The sequence below is a fragment of the Rhinopithecus roxellana genome, chromosome 3 (assembly GCF_007565055.1).
Source record: "Rhinopithecus roxellana isolate Shanxi Qingling chromosome 3, ASM756505v1, whole genome shotgun sequence".
In the NCBI taxonomy this organism is placed as follows: domain Eukaryota; kingdom Metazoa; phylum Chordata; class Mammalia; order Primates; family Cercopithecidae; genus Rhinopithecus; species Rhinopithecus roxellana.
The window spans coordinates 59039487-59065305 of NC_044551.1; the positions used below are offsets into that span (position 1 = coordinate 59039487).

A 25819-nucleotide genomic window follows, 5' to 3' on the forward strand; every position below is an offset into this window, starting at 1 on the left:
GCTGAGATCGGGCCACTGCACTCCAGCCTGGGCGACAGAGCGAGACTCCATCTCAAAAAAATAAAAAATAAAAAATAAAATAAAATAAAAGAGGGGCTAGGACCATAAAATCAATAACCCCGAAGAGCAAAGTGTGCTTCCATAATAGAGCCTGCTTTCCTCCCTCACTTTTTTCCTCCTCCTTTCCCTCTTTCCCCTGATTTTTCTGTATTGAATACTGCAAAGGAGGAAGCACCATGCTAAAGCACAGGTGGTATTTATGAGTATGTTTGCTCCCAAAAGCAAGTAGATCACTAACTTTTCCCTTTTCCTTCACAGATGATTTAAGCCAGAAATTAAAACCCTTGGGTGAAGCAGAACGAGAGTTTATTTTGAATTTGAAGAAAAAGGAATGTGAAGACAGGGGTTTTGAATATGATGGGAAAATCAATGCCTGGGATCTATATTACTACATGACTCAGACAGAGGAACTCAAGTACTCCATAGACCAAGAGTTCCTCAAGGAATACTTCCCAATTGAGGTGGTCACCGAAGGCTTGCTGAACACCTACCAGGAGTTGTTGGGACTCTCATTTGAGCAAGTGACAGATGCCCATGTTTGGAACAAGAGTGTTACACTTTATACTGTGAAGGATAAAGCTACAGGAGAAGTATTGGGACAGTTCTATTTGGACCTCTATCCAAGGTACTGAGGATCATGTTGTTGGAAGGGACCTTAGGGATTCAGCTGCTACCTACTTTAAAACTCTACTCTTGGCCAGGCACAGTGGCTCATGCCTGTAATCCCAACACTTTGGGAGGCCAAGGTGGGAGGATTGCTTGAGGCTGGGAGTTCGAGACCAGCCTGGGCAACACAGTGAGGCCCTGTCTCTACAAAAAATTTAAAAATTAGGTCAATTGCGGTGGCTCATGCCTGTAGTCCCAGCACTTTGGGAGGCCGAGGCAGGTGGATTGCTTGAGTCTAGGACTTAAAGACTAGCCTAGGCAATGTGGCAAAACTCTGTTGTTACAAAAAATACAAAAATTAGCCAGGTGTGGTGGTACATGCCTATAGTCCCAGGTACTTGAGAGGCTGAGGTGAGAGGATCACTTGAGCCTCAGAGGTGGAGGCTGCAGTGAGCCAAGATTGCAACACTGCACTCCAGCCTAGGTGACAGAGTGAGACCCTGTCTCAAAAAATAATAATAATTAAAAATTAGCCAGGTGTGGTAGTGCACACCTGTAGTCCTAGCTGTGCTGAAGCAGGAGGATCACTTGAGTCCAGGAGTTTAAGGTTACAGTGAGCTATTATCACACTCCTGCATTCTAGCCTAGGTGACAGAGCTAGACCCTATCTCTAAAAAAATTAGTTAAAAAACAGACGCTACTCTTTCATATTTCTCACGTGGGCTTCTTAGTATAGAGATTTAAAATGTGGGTCTAAAGCCAGAATGTCTGGCATCATCATTTACTAGGTAAGTTACTTAATTTTTCTATGCCCCAGTTTTCTTACCTAGATTATAGGTCCTATAAAATGGGAATATTAATAGTACCTGCTTTGTATGGTCATTGTAAGGATTAAATTGGTTAAAGACATGCAAAGCATTTAGAATACTGCTCAGCACATAGTGAAGGCTTAATCAAAGTTAGTTGCTACCATTGTCATTATCATCATCATCTAGTTTGTGCACTACATTTACTTAATTTAATATTGACCACCACCCAGGCATGGTGGCCCACACCTGTAATCCCAGCATTTTGGAAGGCTGAGGTGGGCAGATCACTTGAGGTCAGGAGTTCGAGATCAGCCTGGCCAATATGGTGAAACCCCATCTCTCCTAAAAATAAAAAAATTAAACTGGCATCTGTAGTCTCAGCTACTCGGGAGGCCAAGGTATGAGAATAGCTTGAACCCTAGAACCAAGATCACACCAATATACTCCAGCCTGGACAACAGAGCAAGAGTCTTAACTCAAAAAACATAAATAAATAAAACGAAATTGAGCACCAGAATGTTTATTAGGTAATCTGTCTGCTAATCATCTGTGGCCACTCCCTTCAGTCTGGCTGAGAGGCAGCACAGTTTAGTAGAAGTAGAAAAACCTTTGCAGTCAGTCAGATTTGAGTTTGAATGCTTGAGTGATGTAACCTCTTTGAGATTCTGTTTCTTCCTCTGTAATATGGGACTGAAAATCCTTTTACAGGATTGTTTTATGCATTAAGACTATATATGCAAATCATCTTGCCCAGATATCAGTGGTAACAATTATAAAAATGTTATAATTGTGTCTGTAGCATGTAATAACTATAGATTCCATAGTGTTTCATCAGACACAAAAGGATTTGGATCTCTTTCTCCCCAGGCTACTTTCTAAAGCAAAGTCAATCTCTTATAATTACTAATCATTTTACTAAATAGATCAAAGGAGAGTATAGTATCCCCCTCATTCAGTAATACATACAAGTTTGTAATCCACTGACTCTGAGTGCTGAAAAGTAGGTTGAGTAACTTTGTCATCCAGTTGGTGGGCAGAAGTGTCTTTTAGCACCTAAGTGATTATCCCGGTGTATTAGTCCGTTCTCACAATGCTGTAAAGAACTGACTAAGACTGGGTAATTTATAAAGGAAAGAAGTTTAATTGACTTATAGTTCTGCAGGGCCTGGGAGACCTCAGGAAACTTACAATCATGGCAGAAGGGGAAGCAAACACATCCTTCTTCACGTGGCAGCAGGAAGGGGAAGTGCCAAGCGAAGGGAGGAAAGCCCCTTATAAAACCATCAGATCTTGTGAGAACTCACTCACTATCATAAGACTGGCATGGGGGTAACTGCCCCCATGAATCAATTACTTCCCACCGGGTCCCTCCCATGATTCATGAGGATTATGATAACCACAGCTCAAGATGAGCTTTGGGTGGAGACACAGCCAAACCGTATCACCTGGTGCTTTATGGACTTACTTTCACTTATATTATGACCTAAAAGTAGAACCCTGCCAAATATAGATGAGTCTTATTTTTAACTAAAAAGTGTCAGGATATAGTTTTAACCCAAGAACTCTTTCAGGAGTAATCCTTTAATATTGGAGTCTGCTATAACTGTCCTCAGATTTTCTTTCCAGGGTCAAAGAACAATTCCTGCTACCTCATTCTGCTGTCTCACTGCCGGGATATAATTAATTTCTTTTGTACTCAGAGATCTGGTCATTGCTACCAGCACCCTGGTGTGGGTGGCAGAGAGTAATCTTTGTGAAAGCAGTGACCTAAAGTTAAAGTTTACTTCCTGTCATCTTAGATGTTCTCTTCATAAAGGTAAAAGGGATTAACTTGTTTTATTTGTCTAACTGACTTTTAAAAAGGGTATTCAGAATAGGTTTTAAAAAGACCAGGTACTGGTTGGGTGCAGTGGCTGTAATCCCAGCACTTTGGGAGGCCAAGGTGGGTGGATCACCTGAGGCCAGGAATTCAAGACCAGGTTGGCCAACATGGTGAAACCCTGTCTCTCAGGCTGGGCACAATGACTCACACCTGTAGTAGTCCCAGCACTTTGGGAGGCCAAGGAGGGCGGATCACCTGAGGTCAGGAGTTTGAGACCAGCTTGGCCATCATGGCAAAACCCCATCTCTACTAAAAATACAAAAATTAGCTGGTCGTGGTGGCAGGTACTTGTAGTCCCAGCTACTCTAGAGGCTGAGGCAGGAGAATCATTTGAACCCAGAAGGCGGAGGTTATAGTGAGCCAGGATCTTGCCACCACACCCCAGCCTGCGCAACAGAGCGAGACTCCATCTCAAAACAACAAGAATAAAATTAACCAGCATGGTGATGCACACCTGTAATACCACCTACTCAGGAGGCAAAGGCAGGAGAATTGCTTGAACCTGGGAGGCGAAGGTTGCAGTGAGCTGAGATCATGCCACTGCACTCCAGCCTGGGTGACAGAGCAAGACTCTGTCTCAAAGTAAAAAAAAAAAAAACAGGTACTATTAGTCTTCTGAGCAAAAGAAAAGGGGGAAAGGACACCTACTCCCAGAAGGAAGTCTGATAGCTTTTGGAGAATGAAGTCTAATAGCTTTTGGAAAGACCATCACGGATGCCACGCTATATAAGAATAGACTAATTGATAGTATAATTTATGCATTTTCCCAGGCTAACTAAAAGCATTCTGTTTCAAAAAGGCCTGTCTAGTTTATAAAAGAAGCTTATTTAATTGTAATTACTGATTCTTTCCTCCTCAAATAAAAGGAAAAACCTTATTGTCTGAAATTCAGTTTTTTATTCCGATTTTAATGAAAAGGCTGCCTAGTGAGTCAAACTGTATCTTTTATTTCAAATTTGTGTTTCAGCATTGTTTAGTGTTTAATAATCCCATCTTTGAAAAAGAAAAAGTAGAATGTCGTTAAAATAAATTGGACATTCAGCTGTCGGTGTCACATGCATTCTTCATTCTTACCTCGAGATTTTTCAACAAAAGAAACTTTGGAGCTCACACAGAATGATAGTGGAGTTATTGTTTGTTTAGCGTTAGTTTTTCCACTTTAGCAAAATAACCTACTTTCTAGAAGGTAAACTAATGTTTAAAAGCATCTCTGGTAACACATAGTTATGTGTTAATGACTGGAAGAGGCCATGCCAATGTAGTTGCTAGAGGAGAATTTTCCTATCTTGTCAACGTGTGTTTCTGGCTCGTAGGGAAGGAAAATACAATCATGCGGCCTGCTTTGGTCTCCAGCCTGGCTGCCTTCTGCCTGATGGAAGCCGGATGATGGCAGTGGCTGCCCTCGTGGTGAACTTCTCACAGCCAGTGGCAGGTCGTCCCTCTCTCCTGAGACATGATGAGGTGAGGACTTACTTCCATGAGTTTGGTCACGTGATGCATCAGATTTGTGCACAGGTGAGTTTTTTTCCCCCCAGTAAACCTGCCAGTTGGTTTTTTTTAGAAAACTTCTGACTGCTGTCAGGTTTCTGCTCCTAACATGTTTTTTCCGAAGGTGAATGTGTTCAAGAATTTTATAGGCCTCCTGCAAAACCAAAATTTTCCTTATCCTGTCCTCTTTCACAACATATTTTTACTTGGAGGTTCATCTACCAGTGAAAGAGGTTTCTTGAATAACAGCCTATGGAAAAAGAATAAGACTATCTATAAGGAAAGGTTACAAATACTTTGCTCTTTCCTTTTAATCCTTTTCCATAGGAATTTGGTATAAATTTCTCAGAAAAACTGTGCTGTAATCTCTCCTGCTTATCAATGCTTTGTTTACTTTAGTGATTTTTCAATCCTCTTAGACTCTTTACTCATTTTTAAATAATAATTTTGTAACATTTCCCTTTACTAACTTCAAATTGAAATCATAGATAATATAGTATAACTATACAAAGAATTTGGCGGAGTGGAAGTGTATGTGTGCAGTAGATTAAAACTGATTTTTTATTTCTGAAAATAAAAAGTACATTTATTCTCAACTTTGTAATACAATCCATTTAATTAGGCTCAGACTATTCTAGCATGAACCATATGAACTTGCTAACATTTAACCATTATTAACATAGGAAAATGTCTAGTTCAGCAATTCAACCTAATAGTTGAAATATACTATTATTGGCCAGGCATGGTGGCTCATGCTTGTAATCCCAGCACTTTGGGAGGCCAAGGTGGAAGGAGTGCTTGAGTCTAGGAGTTTGAGAACAGCCTGGGCAACATGGTAAAACAAACAAAAATACAAAAATTATCCAGGCATGGTGGTATATCCCTGTGGTCCCAGCTACTTGTGAGGCTGATGTGGGAGGATCACTTGAGTCCAAGAGGTTGAGATTGCAGTGAGCCATGATTGTGCCACTGCACTCCGGCCTAGGTGACAGAGCAAAACCTTGACTTAAAAAAAAAGAAAGAAAACCACCCAAAAAACTGAGAGTAACAGAAATGAAGGTACAGTTTTCCAAATTTGAAATCTTTATATGTCTCTAAAGGTAGACTCAAAAAACAACAGTGACAAAAACAAAAACCTTTTTATTAGGATACTTTTAGATTCATAGAAAACTTGCAAAGACAATACAAAGATTGCCTGTATACCCCTCACCCTCTCACCCCTACTTCTAACATCTTCCATTCCAATAGCACATTTGTCATAGCTAAGAAGCCAGCATTCATACAGTACTCCTGACTGAACACCACAATTTATTTGGATTTTCCTTAATGGTCTTTATTCAGAGAATCTTTTTAAATCAGTACAGTGTCCTCACTGAATATAAATGGAAGAAATTTTTGTGTTTTTCAAGTGATAATGCTTGGATATGACTATGCAGTAAGACATAATGAAGTATGCCGGAGGTTTGCACTGTGTGGAAGTAATCCTGAATGGAGCATCAGCAAGTGCAAACTGATTGAAGTGGTTTATGTTGTCAGCTCAAGTCCTAGAACAGTGCTGACAATGGTGGCATGATTTTCCAATATGATGAACACTTCCTGGGAAACTTCAAAGACAAGTAATCTCACTTCGATTTACACAGTAGATCCTAGCACTTGTAGTCTTAGAAATTAAAATTGTGTAAAAAAATGCTTCACAAGGCTAGGCATAGCAGCTCACACCCGCAACCCCAGCACGTTGGGAGGTCGAGGCCGGCAGATCGCCTGAACTCAGGAGTTCAAGACCAGCAACATTGTGAAACCCAGTCTCTACAAAAAATACAAAAATTAGCCAGGCATGATGGCACACACATGTAGTCCCAGCTACACGGAAGGCTGAGGCAGGAGGATTGCCTGAGCCCAGGATGTCGAGGCTGTGGTGAGCTGTGTTCACGCCACTGCACTCCAGCCTGGGTGAAAAAGTGAGACCCTGTCTCAAAAAAAGAAAAATGCTTTGCAAAAATATGTACAGTGGGGTTAGTTTCTCGGCTCAGTTACTGATAGTTTTTTTCATTTATGTGAATAGTCCAGCAGGGAGTATGAATGACAAGCAGGATATGGAACAGTCTTTTTGTTGTCCCAACATGCGCAGAATCAATCCTGTGCATCCAGCATCCTTATATCCCAGAGTAGCCCTAATCATTGTAATAACCCAAAATGTACCCATTCGTTTCCAAATGCTTCTGTCACCTTTGTTTAAAAGCTGTTTCGTTCTTTCAACATTTTATCTTTTATCCTGGTGCTTCCATCTTTTGTTTTAAAAAACAGAGGGGAATAATATATGAATATGTCCAGAGAAATGTCCTGATATAACCATTTTTAATCTCTCTTTAATCCAAGGAAAATAAATCTTTCAGAATAATCTAACCTTTCTTTCTTAGGTGATTTTAAAATCTATTATCATAGCACTGACTAGACATGGTGGTTCATGCCTGTAATCCCAGCACTTTGGGAGGCTGAGGCGGGAGGATTGCTTGACCCCAGGAGTTCAAGACCAAGCTGGGCAACATGACGAAAACTCATCTCTACCAAAAATACAAAAAAAATTAGCTGGGTGTGGTAGTGTGGCTAGGCTTCGCAAGTCTGGGCATGGCAGCTCATACCCACAACCCCAGCACTTTGGGAGGCTGTAGTAGTCCCAGCTACTTGGGAGGCTGAAGTGGGAGGATGATTTGAGCCTGGGAGGTGGAAGTTGCAGTGAGCCGAGGTTGTGCCATTGCATTCCAGCCTGGGCGATAGGACCAGAGCCTGTTCAAAAAATAAATAAAATAGGCCAGGCGTGGTGGCTCATACCTGTCATCCAAGCACTTTGGGAGGCCCAGGCAGGCGGGTCATCTGAGGTCAGGAGTTCAAGACTAGCCTGGCCAACATGGCAAAACCCCGTCTCAACTAAGAATACAAAAATTAGCCGGGCATGATGGCACATACCTTTAATCCCAGCTGCTCAGGAGGCTGAGGCAGGAGAATCGCTTGAACCCAGGAGGCAGAAACTGCAGTGAACCAAGATCGTGCCACTGCACTCCAGCCAGGGTGACAGAGTGAGATTCTGTCTCAAAATAAATAAATAAAGTCTCTTGTCATAGCACTAGGATCCCTGAAATATTTATCGTGTAGACCTTCTATCAGTATCCACACTGTGGTTGGCATTTCCTTTAATTAGGATAACTCCAGTTTGCATTTAAAAAAACATTTTTATAATTTAGAAAAGTCAAAAATATTTTTCTTAATTTTAAACTTATGGTGTATTACTTATCCAAAATCCAGTTATATATTTGTACATAGATTAATAATGACCTGCTTTTAAAATAGTGGATGCTCACATTTTTGGATCTGAGGACCCTATGAAAATCTGATGTATGCTGTGGGCACCTCTTGTAGAAAAATACACCTACAAATATGCGTAAAATTCCAAAGGGCTCACAGACCCCTCAAAGCCCTCACCATAATGAATCTCAAGTTAAGAACTCCTGAGTTGTAGCAGTTTCCTTCTTACTTGGTTATTTCATAAGGAAGCATTTTGGTCTTTTAATCACATTTATTAAGATAATAGTGATCTTCAAATAGAGTTTTCAATGCTGTTGATGCATGTTCTTTTTTCAGACACAGTCCTCTTATAAACTTATTATCAAAGGGTTGCCATGTATTTGGTCAGTTCTCCACAACTCATTCCATTGTTCCCATTATTTCTTACATTAATCGTGATCTTTTGAGATAGTCAATTTAGTACTGGAAAATCTTTTTTGGTACTCTGACATTTTAGAGCTGTCTGACTCGTGACTGAACTATTAATATATATATTGCATTCACCAGCTTAGTGTGTCTCTCTTGAAACAGTAGACATATTCAGTTCTTAAAGTTTTGCCTAACCTCATCCATGAGCACAAAATGTGTCATACTGATGAATAGTGTGTTGGTACAATTCTTTGCTTGGTCATATCTTCATGAGATTATCTTTGAAAATTATCTTCTTGTCTATTAATCCTTTCAGATAGCCTGTAATATTTTAAGAACTTTTAAGGTCATCAGCAGTGATCACCACTTTTGTTTTTCATAGGCACCAATCAATATATTTGCAAATTTATAATTTGAAAGCCTTTTGTACTGACCTAAAATAGATGATAGTGAATATGGAGATTGACAACGTCTATGTTCAGTAGTACTTCTAGTTTACCTGAGAAATATATAGTGAATTAAAAATTTGCCACATATATTCAGTAGATTGGTTTTAAGAAATGGCAGCTCAGTGTTTGAGCTCTTCACTGTGGCAGTTGGCAGGTTTCATGACTAGAAGAGCTCGTTTGAGCTTGTCATCGTAATATTTAAACATGTTGGCAAGAACATCTAGTTTTCAAACATGTAGATGTGCTAGATCAATATGTCTACTATCTCATCATTCAGGACATGAGTTTCACTCGTATTACGTTTACAGGGTAGGTAGGTAATTTTGAAGATAGCAATCAAGAGGTGATATCTCTAGTATCTGTTCCTGTTGCATGGCTTTATTGTGGTTTGAGCTGTCAGTAACCACTGGCCTTTGAAATTCTGTAGAGTAGTAATGCCTCTTAGCCTCCATTATGATGTCTGTGTTATGTTGTACATTAAGAGCGGTGATGAATTTTGAATTGTAAAGATGTCATTATTCTATGGAAACATCAGAATTACACTAAAGCCTTCTTAATTAAATGTGAAAGGGATGGGCAGAGGAACTTCAAATTATGTGACTTGAAATTATTAATTTGGTTGAAAACTACTAAACAAAGCAGCTCGTCTGCTCTAAATATTTGGATTAGATACTGCTGTAGATAAATGTACCATGTATTAGTCAGAAAGGCACCCTGGTGTTATGACACGAGCACTGGATCTAACACCATCTGTGTATCTGTGGGCCAGGCTGTGTGACTTGGGGAAAGTTATTTAAACTCTTTGAACCATCTCTTTTTTCTTATTCAGAAAATGGGGACAACAGCAATTCTATGTACTTCCCTGGATGGTTGGGAGAATTAAACCAAGCAGTATGTGAAAAGGCACTTGGAAAAGCATAAGGTGCCATGCGTATGTGAAGTATTCTGAAAACTATGCTTATGTGTAATTCAGCTCTTTTGAGATCAATATACAACTCAAAACTAGAAAGGGGGGGAAAAAGACCATTTGCCGTAAGGCAATTTACTGCCACTTAAGGTTCAAAAGAATTCACAAATGCTTACCTTCAGTGGGTTTTGAGTGAAGATCTATGGAAGGTGATTGGAAACCATCACGTTTGTATTTGGTTCTTTTTTGTTTTCATGATTGCTGCCTACTTAGAAGTTTGATTCCTGACACAATAACAGAAAGAGCAGCTTGGAGTATTGGGAGTGATGGAGGATTAGCTAAAGACCTGTGTGGTATATTTATCTTCAGTATTAACCCTCAGGAAGTGAAAGACAAACCAGGTTAGACCCATCAAGACCATACCTAGTCAGGCAGAATATGCAGGCTGAGAAGAAGATAGGCTTTACATTCATTCATTCATTTTTATCTTCACATTACGCTCTGAAGTAGATGGGTACTGTTATTGTCCCCATTTTACAAGTGAAAAATCTGAGACATAGAAGGACCTGCCCAGGGTCTGATAGTCATGACCTAACTACTCTACTTTATTGCCTAGTTGTGCTCCCATTCCATGCACTGGAGACAACACTATTTCATGGTCTGAATTTGGTCTTCCAAATGTGTGGTCGCATTGGATAGACTTCCTTCTCCTAAGTTTATTAAATGACACTCTAATAATGTAGAATGAATGCAAATGTGGAATGGATGCATTTATTTATTTCTAGGTTTCCCTCTGTGCGAGTTGACCGTTGAGGTTTCGGTCCTAAAATGCAGTGAACTCCCTATTGTCAACCTTGTGGCCTCTGCTGTCACCCTGTCTCCCTAGCCCCAACTCCTGCACACTGTTAGAGTTTGTGACTTTTACATTAGATGTAATTTCTTTCAGGATCTTCTTTTTGTTATTTTATTTGTTTGCTTTTACATATACAAACAGTACATACATGTGAAAATAAAATAAATGAAGTCATAAACCAAAATATGAATGTATTAACGCATAATGTTCATTTGGGAATGTGCTTATTTCTTTCATTTGCTAAGTGCATTTTCTACATGTATTATTTTTTAAAAATCAAAAATATTTTTTAAACATCTCTAAAGAGAGAGATGTTTAGTTTTTTGTTTGTTTGTTTGTTTTTGGAGACAGGGTCTCACTCTGTCACTCAGGCTGGAGTACAGTGGCACAATCATGGCTCAGTGTAGCCTCCACCTCTCCAGGTTCAGTTGATCCTCCCACCTCAGCTTACTAAGTAGGTGGGACCATAGGCGTGTACCACTATACCTGGGTAATTTTTGTATTTTTTGTAGAGATAGGGTTTCACCATGTTGCCCGGGCTGGTCTTGAATTCCTGGGCTCAAGCAATCTGCCTACGTCAGGCTCCCAAAATGCTGGGATTACAAACGTGAGCCACCATGCCTAGCTTATATAGTTATTTTAAGAAACGGAATTATTATCTATTGTGTCTGACATGTCATATTATGTATTGTAGGATGGGGTTCAAAAGGAAGAAAAGTTATAGTATCTTGAATGTTTCGAATTTAGCTTGAGGACATGAAATGCAAAAAATAAAAAATTAAAAGCATAAAAAGTAAAATAATAAAAGAATTTTAAGTATTGAAAAAAGTAGAGAAGTGAGAAGTTGAGGCCAAGTCAAGAATGATAACAAAGTATCTTTGAGTTGTTTAAGTTTGAATCTTCTTACAGAAACATTCTCCCCAGGGCTTCATCCATTTCACAGATATTTTTTGGACATCCTCTACTTTCGGTGCTGGATTTGGGAAATACAGTGGTGGATAAAGCATACTCTCTAGCATTTGAGTTTGAATAGTACCTTTATTTGTTTTCATCTTGAAAAGAAGCAGTTTACATAAGATGTACCTGATCAGGAAGGTATAGCTAGTTTGGGAGCCAGCCTCTGAACTTAATATCCAGAGTATTCAGAACTTCTCCAAATTATGTTATTTCCTGGGTCCTTTAAAGGATGATGGCGATACTGAACTGTTGAACTATAGGGCAGTTGTGAAGATAAAGAAGGATGTCATCACTTTCTCTTTATTACTACTATTATTTCCAGTGTTCACTCAGTATGTGTGAAGTTAAAACTATGGCCTTTTAATCATCTATTTATGGCACAGTCTAGTAGATAGTGCTCACTTTTTAAAAACAAAATACCTTGCCTTGTTATATAAACTCCATCATCCCTGGATTTAGGGATAGATTAGACAGGCCAGGATGTGGAATGGCTGCTAAGAAATCAATACTGGATCACCTCAGCCAGCCAATGTCAGGTCTCCTGAGGCCTGTCCTTTTTCATGAGCACAATACACTTACTGATTTCAGCAACTGCCTTTTCTTTGAGTTGGGATTTGCTATCATGAAAATAACACTTAGTTGTAGCCATTAAAAGCAACTGGTCTCTTAATTCGAACAAGCACATGTAAGATTTTGGCCTTTAAATACAGCAAAAGCTCATAGGACTTCCGAAGCTTCAATTTATATGATTCTGCTCCTGCTGTTACTGCACTGTAGGAATTACAAAGTTAATCTCTATAGCATCAAGTTATCTGTTGTAAAAATCTGAAACATAGTACATTTTAGACATCCTATTGTTTGTTTAAAAGATAGTAAAGGAGGCCGGGCACGGTGGCTCACACCTGTAATCCCAGCACTTTGGGAGGCAGAGGCAGGCGGATCATGAGGTCAGGAAATCAAGACCATCCTGGCTAACACGGTGAAACCCCGTCTCTACTAAAAATACAAAAAATTAGCTAGGCATGGTGGCGGGCACCTGTAGTCCCAGCTACTCAGGAGGCTGAGACAGGAGAATGGTGTGAACCCGGGCGGCAGAGCTTGCAGTGAGCCAAGATTCTGCCACTGCACTCCAACCTGGGCAGCAGAGCAAGACTCCATCTCAGAAAAAAAAAAAAAAAAAAAAAAAGATAATAAAGAAAACCCTCTTACTTATTTATTTATTTATTTATTTTGAGGCAGGGTCTCACTCTGTTGCCCAGGCTGAAGTGCAGTGGCGTGATCATGGCTCACTGCAGCCTCAGCCTCTGCCTTCCAGGCTCAAGCGATCCTCCCATCTCAGACTCCTGAGTAGCTGAGACTACAGGAATGCGCCACCATGCCCAGTTAATTTTTTTGTAGTTTTTGTAGAGATAGGGATTTACCACGTTGCCCAGGCTGATCTTGAACCCCTGAGCTCAAGTGATTCTCCTGCCTCTGCCTCTCAAAGTGCTGGAATTACAGGCATGAGCCATCGTGCCTGGCCAAAATCGTGTATTTAGAAAACTATCTTCCTCTCAAGAACTTCTAACCAAACAGGAGTCTAAGTTTACATTGTTTTCTAGGCTTTTATTATCTAAATATTTCCTCCTGCAAAAAATGCCCTAAAATTCTTTGAAGTGTCAGCTACAAAAAATATTTCTTAATTGGATTATTTTATATGTTTTTTCCCGCTTTATCTGGGAAATACATTAGCATCAATAGTTATCATGGCCCATAAGCAACTATTATCAACACCTTCAAATTGTTTGCATTGATAACAATATGAAGTACTTTTTTAGGGTTCTTTGGATTATAGTTTAAAAACTGGGGAATGGTATTTGTTGGCTGGTCAACAGTGAGTAATGGTTCAGCACCCATGCTGTTTTGTGTAAGATCCATCAGGCTGCTAGACTGTAAGTCTTACCCATGGTTTCTGTGTGGACATACACAGTGGCTGACTGTGCATTCCTTTCTCTTGAGAATTCAGTTGTTTGCTGGAAATTGAGTTTTCAAATTTCGTAGGTTCTTTGTCCTCGTTTTTTGAAAAATATTTAAATGATGTTGTCCAAAGGGCTCACAGAGAAACAGCGTGACCAACTTTCGGGAAATTAGTAAGCAGTAGGGTTATTTTTAGCTTTTTCTCCTTACAAACATTTCCTTTTGTTCTTTAGAAGACATGGTTGATCTTTCATTCATTTGCTGTGCTCTCTCCCCAGCTACAAAATGGCTTTTGAATAGAATAAGCCCTCTCTTCTCTACTCTGCATGACATAACTGTGTTTTTATTTTATTCAATTTTTCTCTAAATCATGAATTATTCATTTGTTTATGTTTTTTTCCCGGATACTGAATACTCCCCTACACACACAAACACACACACACATTTTTGTTGCCATTTGGAGTTGACTTCCTCCCTCATATGCGACTAATGACTGAAAAATCTTCATACAAGCAGGATATACAAAGTCTCTATTTTTGTCAGTACATCATATGGTGGTGGCTGATGGTATGATTTGGCCTTTATTTGCTGTAAGTATCTATTTAAAAACCATCACCTTGAGAAAATTGTGCAGTAGTGTCATGGGATCCTTGGGGTGTCGCATCACCAGCCAGAAACCTCTGTGACTAGTGGTGCCATTGCCCAAGTTTTGCTTGGGCCCACTGGGCCGACTCAGCCTGGCAGGCTGCACTCAGCTCGCACTCCAAGGGCAAGTGGAGTGACGAGGGGTGTATGAGTGAGCAAGCTTGGGGTCCAACCACTGTACACAGTCAGGCATGCTGGCTATGGCGGTGCAAACAGCTCCAGGTGCCGGCACAGGCGCTGAAGGCAAGGCTGCCTGCAAGGCTGCAGCTGGACCAGGCGTACCACAGGCAGCTTTCACAGCTGGCACTGGGGAACACAGTGGCACCCAGAAGCTTAGAGACGCTGGGAACCACAGAGCCCCAAAGAAGATATCATAGCCCTGGCTCAGGGAGCTCCTAGGTCTGGGTTCCCTGAAGGGCCACAACTCTTCTCTCCTTGTTGCCCACAGCATGGCGAGCAAGGGGCATGTTTCAGTCCTGTTTGTGTTACAGCCCTTTGGGCCCCACCATTCGGCAGGTCCCGAGTTCCTGTCCCATGCCCAGGAAGAAGGAGGTACACAAACAAGTGGAGAGTGAGCAAGGCAAAGAGGAGCCTTATTGAGCAAAATAACAGCTCAGAGAAGACGCACAATGGGTAGTTCCTGCCCACAACCAGGGTGTCCCAGTGTGAGTGTTCAGCTATCAGCAGAGTAGACCCTGGAGTGGGTAGCTCCTCTCCACAGGCAGGTCGTCTGTAGAGGGTTCAGCTTTCAACAGAGAGGAGACCCTGGGGTGGGTAGCTCCTCTCTGCAGCTGGTTGTCCTGACATCAGCTCAAGTCTGGCTGAGTCCAGTGTTTTTATGGGCTTCAGAGGGGAGAATGTGCAGGCTGATTGGCCTATGGGTGGGCCCAAAGAAAGCACCATAAGTTCCCACTCTGGTCTGCAGGACTGGCAGCCTGGCCCCCAGCCTTCAGGCCTTCTCTGGCTTGAAGGTAGGGCTTCACCAAGGACCCACCCCTTTCTGCCCAGGAACCTGTCTCCCTGCTACCACTGTTTATGGTGCCCACACTGTTCATGCAGAGGGGTGCCTGCAGGCCAGTGCCAAGCTGTGCTCAGTTGCCCCCTCAGCTTCCCTCCCATGCTTGTCAGTGCCCAAAGTTCAGTAGGGGCTGAGGCAGCAGGGGGCTAGCATGTCAGTGCTGTCCTGGGCATACACACACCTGGCCAGGTTGTGACATTGCCTGGGCTTGACCTCAGCTTTGCTCCAAGATCAGAGCAGGTGCCGCTAATGGGTGGGGGGAGCTTCCTGGGACCCTGAGAGTGCAGAGATGCTTGGGTCCACAGCCATGGCTGGGTAGCTGCAGCTATGCCTAGGAGGGTGGGGCTCCTGCCTCCTCCAAGCCCCTAAGAGTACAGGGATGCTCAGGTCTGCATCCATGGCTTAGGCAACTTCAGCTGTGCCCAGAAGGGCAGGGTTCCTGCCTGCTCCTGGCCCCCAAGAGCACAGGCATACCTGGGACAGCAGCTACGCCCAGGAGGGGGAGGCTCTTGCCCTGCCAACTCAGAAGGGGGAAGGACTTCTCCCTGTTCCTGGCTCCTGCCAGCTGCATGGAGCACACAGCCCTAGCCACACTTCCCCTACTGCAGCCAAGATGGGCCACCACTGACGTCAGTAGTATTGGAGAATCCCAGGTTCAGGACAGATGTTACAAAGGCTGGTCTTTACAGTTCAGCTTCATGTTTGATCTTTGAAAAATCTTCCAGTATAAAGAAGTAGTCAAATTTCTAAGGAAGCACACTGAAAACTCACTTTAACTCTTCACATAAAGGAGGGTTTGATATAAGACTTTTGTATTTTAGATCCCATCCAAAAGGATTTAGTCATTTTGTAATATCATCATTTAACCTTTTTTTTTTTTTTCATTTTACTGTAAGATACGGAGACAGTTAGCATTTGTGGTTAAGATTGTGGGTTATGAAGTCAGACTGCCTGGTTTCAAATTTGAAGTTACATCATTAATCTCTGTATGCCTTAGTTTCCTTATCTCGAAAAAGGAGATAATAGTTAGTTCATACAATTATTTTGGGATTTAAATCAGATAATCCATATAAAGAGCCCATGATATAAGCACACCTCGTTTTACTGTCTTTCACTTTATTGTACTTCAGATACTATGTTTTTTTACAAACTGAAGGTTTATGTCAACCATGTTTTAAGCAAGTGTGTTAGTGCTGTTTTTCCAACAGCATGTGCTTACTTCGTGTCTCTGTTCACATTTTGGGATTCTCACAATATTTCAGACTTTTTTCTTTATTTTTGGTGGAGTCACACCCTGTTGCCCAGGTTGGAGTCCAGTGGTACAGTTTCAGCTCACTGCAACCTCCGCCTCCCGGGTTCAAGTGATCTCCTGTCTCAGCCTCCTAAGTAGCTGGGATTACAGGTGCATACCACCACTCCCAGCTAATTTTTTTTTTTTTTTTTTTTTTTTTTTTTTTTCTTAGTAGACATGGCTTTCACCATGCAGGCCAAGCTGATCTTGAAATCCTGTCCTCAAATGATCTGCCTACCTCGGCCTCCCAAAATGCTGGGATTACAGGTGTGAGCTACCACACCTGGACAACTTTTTCATTGTTATTGTATCTGTTACGGTGATCTGTGATCAGTGATTTCCTTTTTTATTACATAGAGACAGGGTCTTGCCTTGTTACCCAGGCAAGTCTGTCAGTGCTATTTTTCCAACAGAATGTGCTCGCTTCATGTCTCTATGTCACATTTTTGTAATTCTCACAGTATTTCAGACTTTTCCATTATTATTATATCTGTTATTGTGACCAGCAATCTTTGATATTACTATTGCAATTGTTTTGAGGCGCCACAAATCTTGCTCTTACAAGACAGCGAACTCAGTTGATGAATGTTATATGTGTACTGACTGCTCCACCGAGCCATTTCTCACCCCCTCCTTTGGCCTCCTGTTCTCTGAGACTCAACAATGTTGAAATTAGATTAGTCAATAACCCTACAATGACCTATAAGTGTTCAAGTGAAAGGAAGAGTCATACATCTTTTGCTTTAAATCAAAAACTAGAAATGATCAAGCTTCATGAGGGAGGCATGTCAAAAGATGAGATAGGCCTCTTGTGCCAGTCAGTCAAGTTATGAAACAAAGGAAAAGTTCTTGAACGTTATTAAAAGTGCTACTCCAGTGAACACACAAATAATAAGAAAGCAAAATAGACTTGTTGCTGATTGGAGAAAGTTTTAGTGGTCTGGATAGAAGATGCAACCCGCTACAACATTCCCTTAAGCCAAAGTCTATTCCAGAGCAAAACCCTAACTCCCATTCTATGAAGGCTGAGAGAAGTGACGAAACTGTAGAAGAAGAGTTGGAAGGTAGCAGAGGTTGGTTCCTGAGGTTCAAAGAAAGAAGCTGTTTCCATAGCATTAAAGTGCAAGGTGAAGCAGCAATTGTTGATTTAGAAGCTGTGGCAAGTTAACCAGAAGATCTAGTTAAGATCATTGATGAAGGTGGCTACACTAAATGACAGATTTTCCATGTAGATGAAATAGCCTTCTATTGGAAGAAGATGCCGTCTAGGACTTTCAGGAATGCTAGAGAGGAGATATCAATGCCTGGCTTGAAAGCATCAAAGGACAGGCTGACTCTCTCTTAGGGGCTAATGTAGCTGGTGACTTGAAGTTGAAGCCAATGCGTATTTACCATTCTGAAAATTCTGGAGTCCTTAAGAATTATGCTGAATCCACTCTACCTGTGCCCTATAGATGAAACCACAAAGCCTGGATGACAACACATCTGTTTATAGCATGGCTTACTGACTATTTTAAGCCACTGTTGAGATCTACTGCTCAAAAACAAAAGATTCCTTTCAAAATATTACTGCTCCTTGACAAAGTACCTGGTCACACAAGAGCTTGGATGGAGATGTTCAAGGAGATGATGTTGTTTTCATGCCTGCTAACAGAACAGCCATTCTGCTGCCCATGGATCAAGGAGTAATTTCAACTTTCAAGTCTTATACAAGAAATGCATTTCATAAGACTGCAGCTGCCATAGATAGTAATTTATCTGAGGGATCTGGGCGAAGTACATAGACAACCTTCTGGAAAGGATTCACCATTCCAAATGCCATTAAGAACGTGCATGATTCATGGGAAGAGATCAAAATTTCAACATTAACAGAAATGTGGAAGAAATTGATTTCAACCCTCATAGATGACTTTGAGGAGGGGATTCAAGACCTCAGTGGAGGAAGGAGCTGCAGATATGGTAGAAGCAGCAGGACAACTAAAATTAGAAGTAGAACCTGAAGATGTGACTGAATTGCTGCCATCTCATGATAAAACTTAAAGAGATGAGGAGTTGCTTCTTAAGGATGAGCAACGAAAGTGACTTCTTGATATGCAGTCTACTCCTGGTGAAGATGCTATGAATGTCATTGAAATGACCACAAAGGATTTAGAATATTACATAAACTTAGTTGGTAAAGCAGTGGCAGGTATTGAGATACTTGACTCGTTTTGAAAGACATTCTATTGTGGGTGAAATGCTATCTAACAGCATCGCATGCTACCAAGAAATCTTTCATGAAACGAAGAGTCCATTGATATGGCAAACTGCATCTTTGTCTTATTTTAAGAAATGGCGGCTGGGTGCGGTGCCTCACGCCTGTAATCGCAGCACTTTGGGAGTCCGAGGCGGGCGGATCACCTCAGGTCAGGAGTTCGAGACCAGTCTGGCCAACATGGTGAAACCCCATCTCTACTAAAAGTACAAAAAGTAGCTGGGCATGGTGGCGCCCACCTGTAGTCCCAGCTACTAGGGAGGCTAAGGCAGGAGGATCGCTTGAACCTAGGAGGCGGAGGTTACAGTGAGCTGAGATCGTGCCACTGCACTTCAGCCTGGGCAACAGAGCAAGACCCTGTCTCAAAAAGAAAAAACAAGGAAAGAAATTACCACAGCCATGCCAACCTTCCGTAACTACCACCCTGATCAGTTGGCACCCTGATTGTAACTACCACCGTGATCAGTCAGCAGCCATCAACATTGATGGAGGCAAGACCCTCCACCAGCAAAAAGATTATAACTTGCCGAAGGCTCAGATGACCATTAGCATTTTTTAACATGTAAGGTATATACATGCCTTTTGTGGGTGTTTTTGATTTTGATTTTGGGTTTTTTTTTGTTTTTGTTTTTGTTTGTTTTTCTTTTTTTGAAAGAGTCTCACTCTGTCGCCCAGGCTGGAATGCAGTGGTACTATCTTGGCTCACTGCAACCTCCACCTCCCAGGTTCAAGCGACTCTCCTGCCTCAGCCTCCTGAGTAGCTGGGATTACAGGTGCCCGCCACCATGGCTGGCTAATTTTTGTATTTTTAGTAGAGACAGGGTTTCATCATTTTGGCCAGGCTGGCTTGAACTCCTGACCTCAGATGATCCACCCACCTCAGCCTCCCAGAGTGCTGGGATTACAGGCATGAGTCACTGCACCCAGCCGTGTACATTGTTTTTTAGACAATTCTTTTGAACAATTAATAGACTAGAGTATAATGTACATTTATAGACTTTTATCTGCAATGGGAAATCAAAAAGTTTGTGTGACTCACTTTATTGTGATATTCACTTCATTGCAGTGGTCTGGAACTAAACCCACAATATCTCTAAGGTATGCCTGTAATGCCTGACATAGGAAAGTCTCAACAGATGTTAGCTATTATTATTGTATAAGATTGTTTTATTTATGATATAAGATGTAATCTTAGAATATCATATACTATAATGACATAAAATATTCAATTTCTGGGGACCCTTACCTCTTTCCCTGCAAGAAGTTTTTTATTGGGATATCCTCAATAGAGGTGGCCTAATTCCACAACCAGTGAATTTACTTATCCTTGCCCCTTTAATATTTGCATCTCTTCATATCTAGAATTGGCACAATTATAATGAGAAATCAAGCAAAACATTTTTTTGCATAAAGAGAGGAAGGCAGAATGTGAGATGGCGTTGACATCTGTGCCTCTGCCCTGGGCCAAAAAGCAGAGTGGGTATTTGCTGCTGATTCGGCACCCCATCTGCTGCGTTCTCTGGTGGTTACATGCCTCTTCCCTTTCCCCTCTGTTTGGAGCCCCAGGGATGATGAAGTCAGGGAGAGAAGGCTGGAATGTAATGCTTCAGAGGAGAAAAACAGGACAGAGGTTCAGGGAAAGACAACAGAATGAGGAGCCCCATTCTGCAGATGACCCAGTAGGATAAATGCTAAGGCTTCTCTGCCAATGGCAGTTTTACAAGTGTTTGAAGGACTGTGTGAAGGTTAAAAACACTAGCCTGTTTTAGTGTTCTTCTGCTTGAGAGCTTTTCTGACGTCTGACTCAAGAATTTACTAAACTTGGTTTCATTAAACTCTTTGTAAACCTCTTGTTTTTTTAACTCTTAGCTCAGGACTTCAGAATAAGTCCTTTATTTTTACCAGGAGTGCTCTTAACTTTTGAATACATCTGTTGTTTCTCTTTTCCTATAGCATCTAACTCACTCCACTTGCCAATTAATTTACAAACCTAACTCCTACTAAAGCAGCTTCTTATTTTAAGGTAACATTGTCTACCTGATCTGAGAGGTAGAAATCTGACTTTCTACAACATGGTAATCTTAGAACCATTCGTTTAAAGTTTAAAATGCAAAGCATCACACACTCAAAGTCTATAGTGTTGTGATTGAACTCTTTAATTAATTTTGGTTAAAACCTAAGTAGTTAAGCAACAGAGTGATGAGTGCCCAGAAAGGCATGGATTGAGTAAACAAAAGTTAGCAATTGTAAGGAGGAGCTAGGGAGAAATTGCTTGTTTAATGGATCTCTTCATTTTTAATGGAAAATTCTTTAAAAATATTTTTGCTTTCAAAGCTTAAGGCTTGTTTTTAGCTTAGACTGATAGTATTTTTCAGTTATGATTTTCTGATAGTTGTTCCAACTTTGTCTACAGTTCAAAGGAATGAAATTATTACTGTAATATAGAGTATTGGGGGGTTATTTTTCACATTGCTCAGCTGCTGTATTTTATTTTCACTTGACTATGAGGTTATTCTAACCCCTCATTCAAAGGGACAGTTGAGTCTAATTCTGCCTTAAGTTTTCATGACTCTTAATAATTATTCATTGCATATGTACTTTTCATTCAGTTCTTTAAAAAAATTCTCTGTGTTTGCTTTCTAGACTGATTTTGCACGATTTAGCGGAACAAATGTAGAAACTGACTTTGTAGAGGTGCCATCGCAAATGCTTGAAAATTGGGTGTGGGACAGCGATTCCCTCCGAAGATTGTCAAAACATTATAAAGACGGAAGCCCTATTTCAGATGATCTGCTTGAAAAACTTGTTGCTTCTAGACTGGTCAACACAGGTATGACTTATAATTTTAAAAAGGAAAATAAATTAGAATCTCTTAATGCAGAATTGCTGTCACCTCCTTCTGTAGAACTTATTTTCATTTTAAATGGTATCCCAACTGCTAGTATGAGGAGTGAAGAACATTAAATATATTGGAGTTGGAAACCCTGGAATTTTGTCTAAGGCAAAAAACCACATCTCCTTTTAAATCTTAAGTAGAATGAGATGTCCTGCTCCCATTTTGTGAGTACTACTGGAATCTGTTTTTGGAATCTACAGTCTTGTGATAATAGAACACACAGTTCTGTCTTCTCCAAAACATGCCCAAACATTCTTATGTTATTAGGTCTTCTGACCCTGCGCCAGATTGTTTTGAGCAAAGTTGATCAGTCTCTTCATACCAACACATCACTGGATGCCGCAAGTGAATACGCCAAATACTGCTCCGAAATATTAGGAGTTGCAGCTACTCCAGGTATGTAACTACTATGAATTGAGTTCATTTCCCTGTGAAGCACAGGACATTCTCCTCACACGGCAGGGGAGATGGAGTTTGTCAGACAGATTACCTAATTGTTTCTGATTTCTGTAATCAGGCCATGACTTTCAGATAAGCATACTATGTCCTTATGAGTTATCCCATCCAAATGCGCTTGAAGGAAAGGTGGCTCCAGATCTGCAGCATTTTAGTGTAATCAGGCGTGAGCAGTTGGCCTCCGCCCCAGAGCTGGGAGAGCCGTTCGTGTTGGCAGCACACACTCAGCTCCTTCCTCCCTGTATGCATCATGACTTCCCTGTGATTTTCAGGAAGAAATTGGCAGAAGGGGAAGTTTTTAAATTTTTTTTCCTTTGCATATAGTATTTTGTTTATTTTTTCCATCCCCTCAAGCATTTATCCTTTGTGTTACATACAATCCACTTAAACTCTTTTAGTTATTCTTAAATGTACAATTAAATTATTGACTGTAGTCATCCTGTTACGCTATCAAGAAGGGACATTTTTAGGCCTGGCATGGTGGCTCATGCCTGTAATGCCGCACTTGGGGAGGCTGAGGCGGGAAGATCATTTGAGCTCAGGAGTTCGAGACCAGCCTAGGCAATAAAGGCAAAACCCGTCTCTACAAAAAATATGAAAATTAGCCAGGTGTGGTGGTGTATGCCTATAGTCCTAGCTACCCGGGAGGCCAATTGAGAGGATCACCTGAGCCTGGGGAGGTTAAGCCTGCAGCGAGCCATGATCGCACCACTGCACTGCAGCCTGGGTGACACAGTGAGACCCTGTCTCAAAAAAAATAAAGGGCATTTTGTGGGAGAAGCATGAACTTCACCTTGTTTCTGATACTGAGGTCAGTTAAAGCATTTGACTAGCAGTTTGTAACCTGAGATTTATGGGACTCATGCATGGGCGTGTTTATATTTGTATGTATATGTTTTAAGCCAATATATAGTTGTGCTTTTATGTGTAGTTGGTAAGGTGGATTTTTTTTTCACTAAGGAAATTGTTATTAAAATGAGTCAGCCACATTTACAGAGAAAATAAAGAATGGTCAGTTGAGTCATTCTAGGCTCCCCACATAGTAAGCCATAGCGCACCTTTGTGTCACAAGCCTTTGTGTAGCAAGTACCTTTTTAAATGTACAATTAAATTATTATTGACTATTAGTTATCCTGTTATGCTATCAAGAAGGGGCATTTTTAGGCCTGGCATGGTGGCTCACGTCTGTAATCCCAACACTTCGGGAGGCTGAGGCGGGAAGATCACTTGAGCTCAGGATTTTTGACAAAATCCTATATAAAGTAGCCCTACAGGTAGATCGAATTGGTGAAGAGTTCTTTTTCAGGCCAGGCACTGTGGCTCAAGCCTGTAATCCCAACACTTTGGGAGGCCAGGGTGGGCAGATCACTTGAGGTCAGAATTTCGAGACCAGCCTGACCAAAGTGGTGAAACCCTGTCTCCACTAAAAATACAAAAATTAGCCAGCGTGGTGGCATGTACCTGTAACCCCAGCTACTTGGGAGGCTGAGGCAGGAGAATCCCTTAAACGTGGGATGCTGAGGTTGCATTGAGCCAAGATCTCACCACTGTACTCCAGCTTGGGCGACAGAGTGAGACTGTCTCAAAAAAAAAAAAGAAAAGAAAAAAAAAAAGTTCTTTTTCAGTAATTATTAACCTAAAATAAGTGCAACTCTGAGACATTTTAGATATAAAGAGGTGTGGCAAAGAGTAGGGTTAATATTATTTTTCAAGACATACATGTTTAAGGGATAAGAAAGGACTGATTTCAGTTCTAAAACACTGAGCTATCTGATGGGTGTGGACAAAGCCGCTGAAACTATCGTTAGGCATTCCAGAGCTTGGAGCCGAAACCAGCTCTGAGGCTGAGCCATTGATAGATGTTTGTAAACATCTTGGCCAAGAGAACACATAAGCCCAAGGAGTACTAGAGGTGAGATGATATCATTCACTCTGTCCTCCCACAGCTGGGCTCCCCAAAGGGAAACCTTAGCTAGCTGTTAACCTGATCATTAACGTTTGCTATCACATTGAGTGAAATGTATCTTTTTTTAAAGGCACAAATATGCCAGCTACTTTTGGACATTTGGCAGGGGGATACGATGGCCAATATTATGGATATCTTTGGAGTGAAGTATTTTCCATGGACATGTTTTACAGCTGTTTTAAAAAAGAAGGGATAATGAATCCAGAGGTATAGTATTATTTTTCTCCTTTTATTAATTTTGTAATTGCTCCTTCCCCTTTAACTCCTAGTGTAAAATATTGATCATACCTAGATTTTACTGTAAGAGACTTGGTAACAGCTTTTACCTCTGAGGCCTTGCAACTTTCAAATCCTTGTACATTATTAAGTTGCAGTATATAAGTGATTAATTCTACAGCTTAAAAAGAAAAAGTAGCATATTTTCTTGCTTATTAACATTCCAGTATATTACATAATTAAAAATTCAAAGCTTTGTTTATGGATTTGAGAATCTATGGCTTCTAGTTTTGACATGTACCGTACAACGTTTTAGTTTTATAGGAGGTTGGGACAGAAAGGTAAACTCCTTCCTTATGTAAATGGTTTCCCTGTGTTTTGATATTCTCTACACACTTTGTGCACTCTCTGTGGGAGACGCCCTTTTTCTGTGGCTGGCATGCCCCACCCACTACATAGTTTGTGACCTTTGTCACAAAGTTGCTTCATTAACCTGAGCCATTACTTTCTGTGTGCAGTGAATTGACTGCCAGGTAGATGCCAGACAAATCTTCCTGATTTACAGCCCCCAATCTCCATTCTCACTGAAGTCTCATCCGTCAGATTATTTCCAAGGCTGGTGCATTTTCCAGTGTATGTTTTTAAATTGTTTGATTCAGAAATTAGAACACCAAATTATCAAAATCAGGTTCTCTGTGCTTATTTCAACCAATTGATTTGTTCTCCAAATGTTTTTTCTAGATTGCATAGTACCTTACACATATGTATTGAAATACATTGATGTGATTTAGATCACCATTCCCTCCCCATCTTCCTCCTGAAATAACACCTCCAAGGTACCCATACTTCATTATTTTGAAGTATTTCATCTCCCATCCCACCCCACCCAATCTGTTAAGTCCTTGCAATTCTTTTTCCATTACCTGGCCAACCCATTTACAAAGGTCAACTGCTGACTCTTGTTCTCACAGACATACCTACTCCTGCATGACCTTCAACCAGGACCCATCCCTTAATGCCTCCACCATAGAGATGGTGCCCTTAGGACTCAAAGTATTCTGGGGAAGATTGTATGACTCCACTGACCTGCCCAACTGCAAAGTCATGCTCTCTAGCCTGAACTGGACCCCAGTGCTCTCTGTGGTCCAAGTCCATTCCCCTTACTGATTTCCCTCCAAGTCCCCACCACCTCTCTCCTCTGTCAGCAGATGATCTCTCCTCTTTATTAAGAAAATTAAGATCATTGAAGCTGGCTGCAGTGGCTCACACCTGTAATCCCAGAACTTTAGGAGGCTGAGGTGGGAGAATCACTCGAGTCCAGAAATTTGAGACCAACCTATTCGATATAACAAGACCTTGTCTCTACAGAAAAAATAAACAAAATTAGCCAGGTGTGGTGGTA

The 25819-nt window shown here is 41.1% G+C and overlaps 1 protein-coding gene across 3 annotated transcripts in view; it reads left to right on the forward strand.

Moving 5' to 3' along the window:
• The window catches only part of NLN (neurolysin), a 106505-nt gene that overhangs the window by 69861 nt on the left and 10825 nt on the right, over positions 1-25819 (forward strand). For 2 of the 3 annotated variants that reach the window (XM_010367711.2, XM_030927476.1), the window contains 5 exons: positions 319-685; positions 4671-4872; positions 21527-21713; positions 22047-22175; positions 24272-24408. In XM_010367711.2, the coding sequence (XP_010366013.1) occupies positions 319-685; positions 4671-4872; positions 21527-21713; positions 22047-22175; positions 24272-24408 (1022 nt within the window). The remainder of the gene's footprint in view (positions 1-318; positions 686-4670; positions 4873-21526; positions 21714-22046; positions 22176-24271; positions 24409-25819) is intronic. The other variant, XM_010367712.2, reaches the window with a different exon arrangement.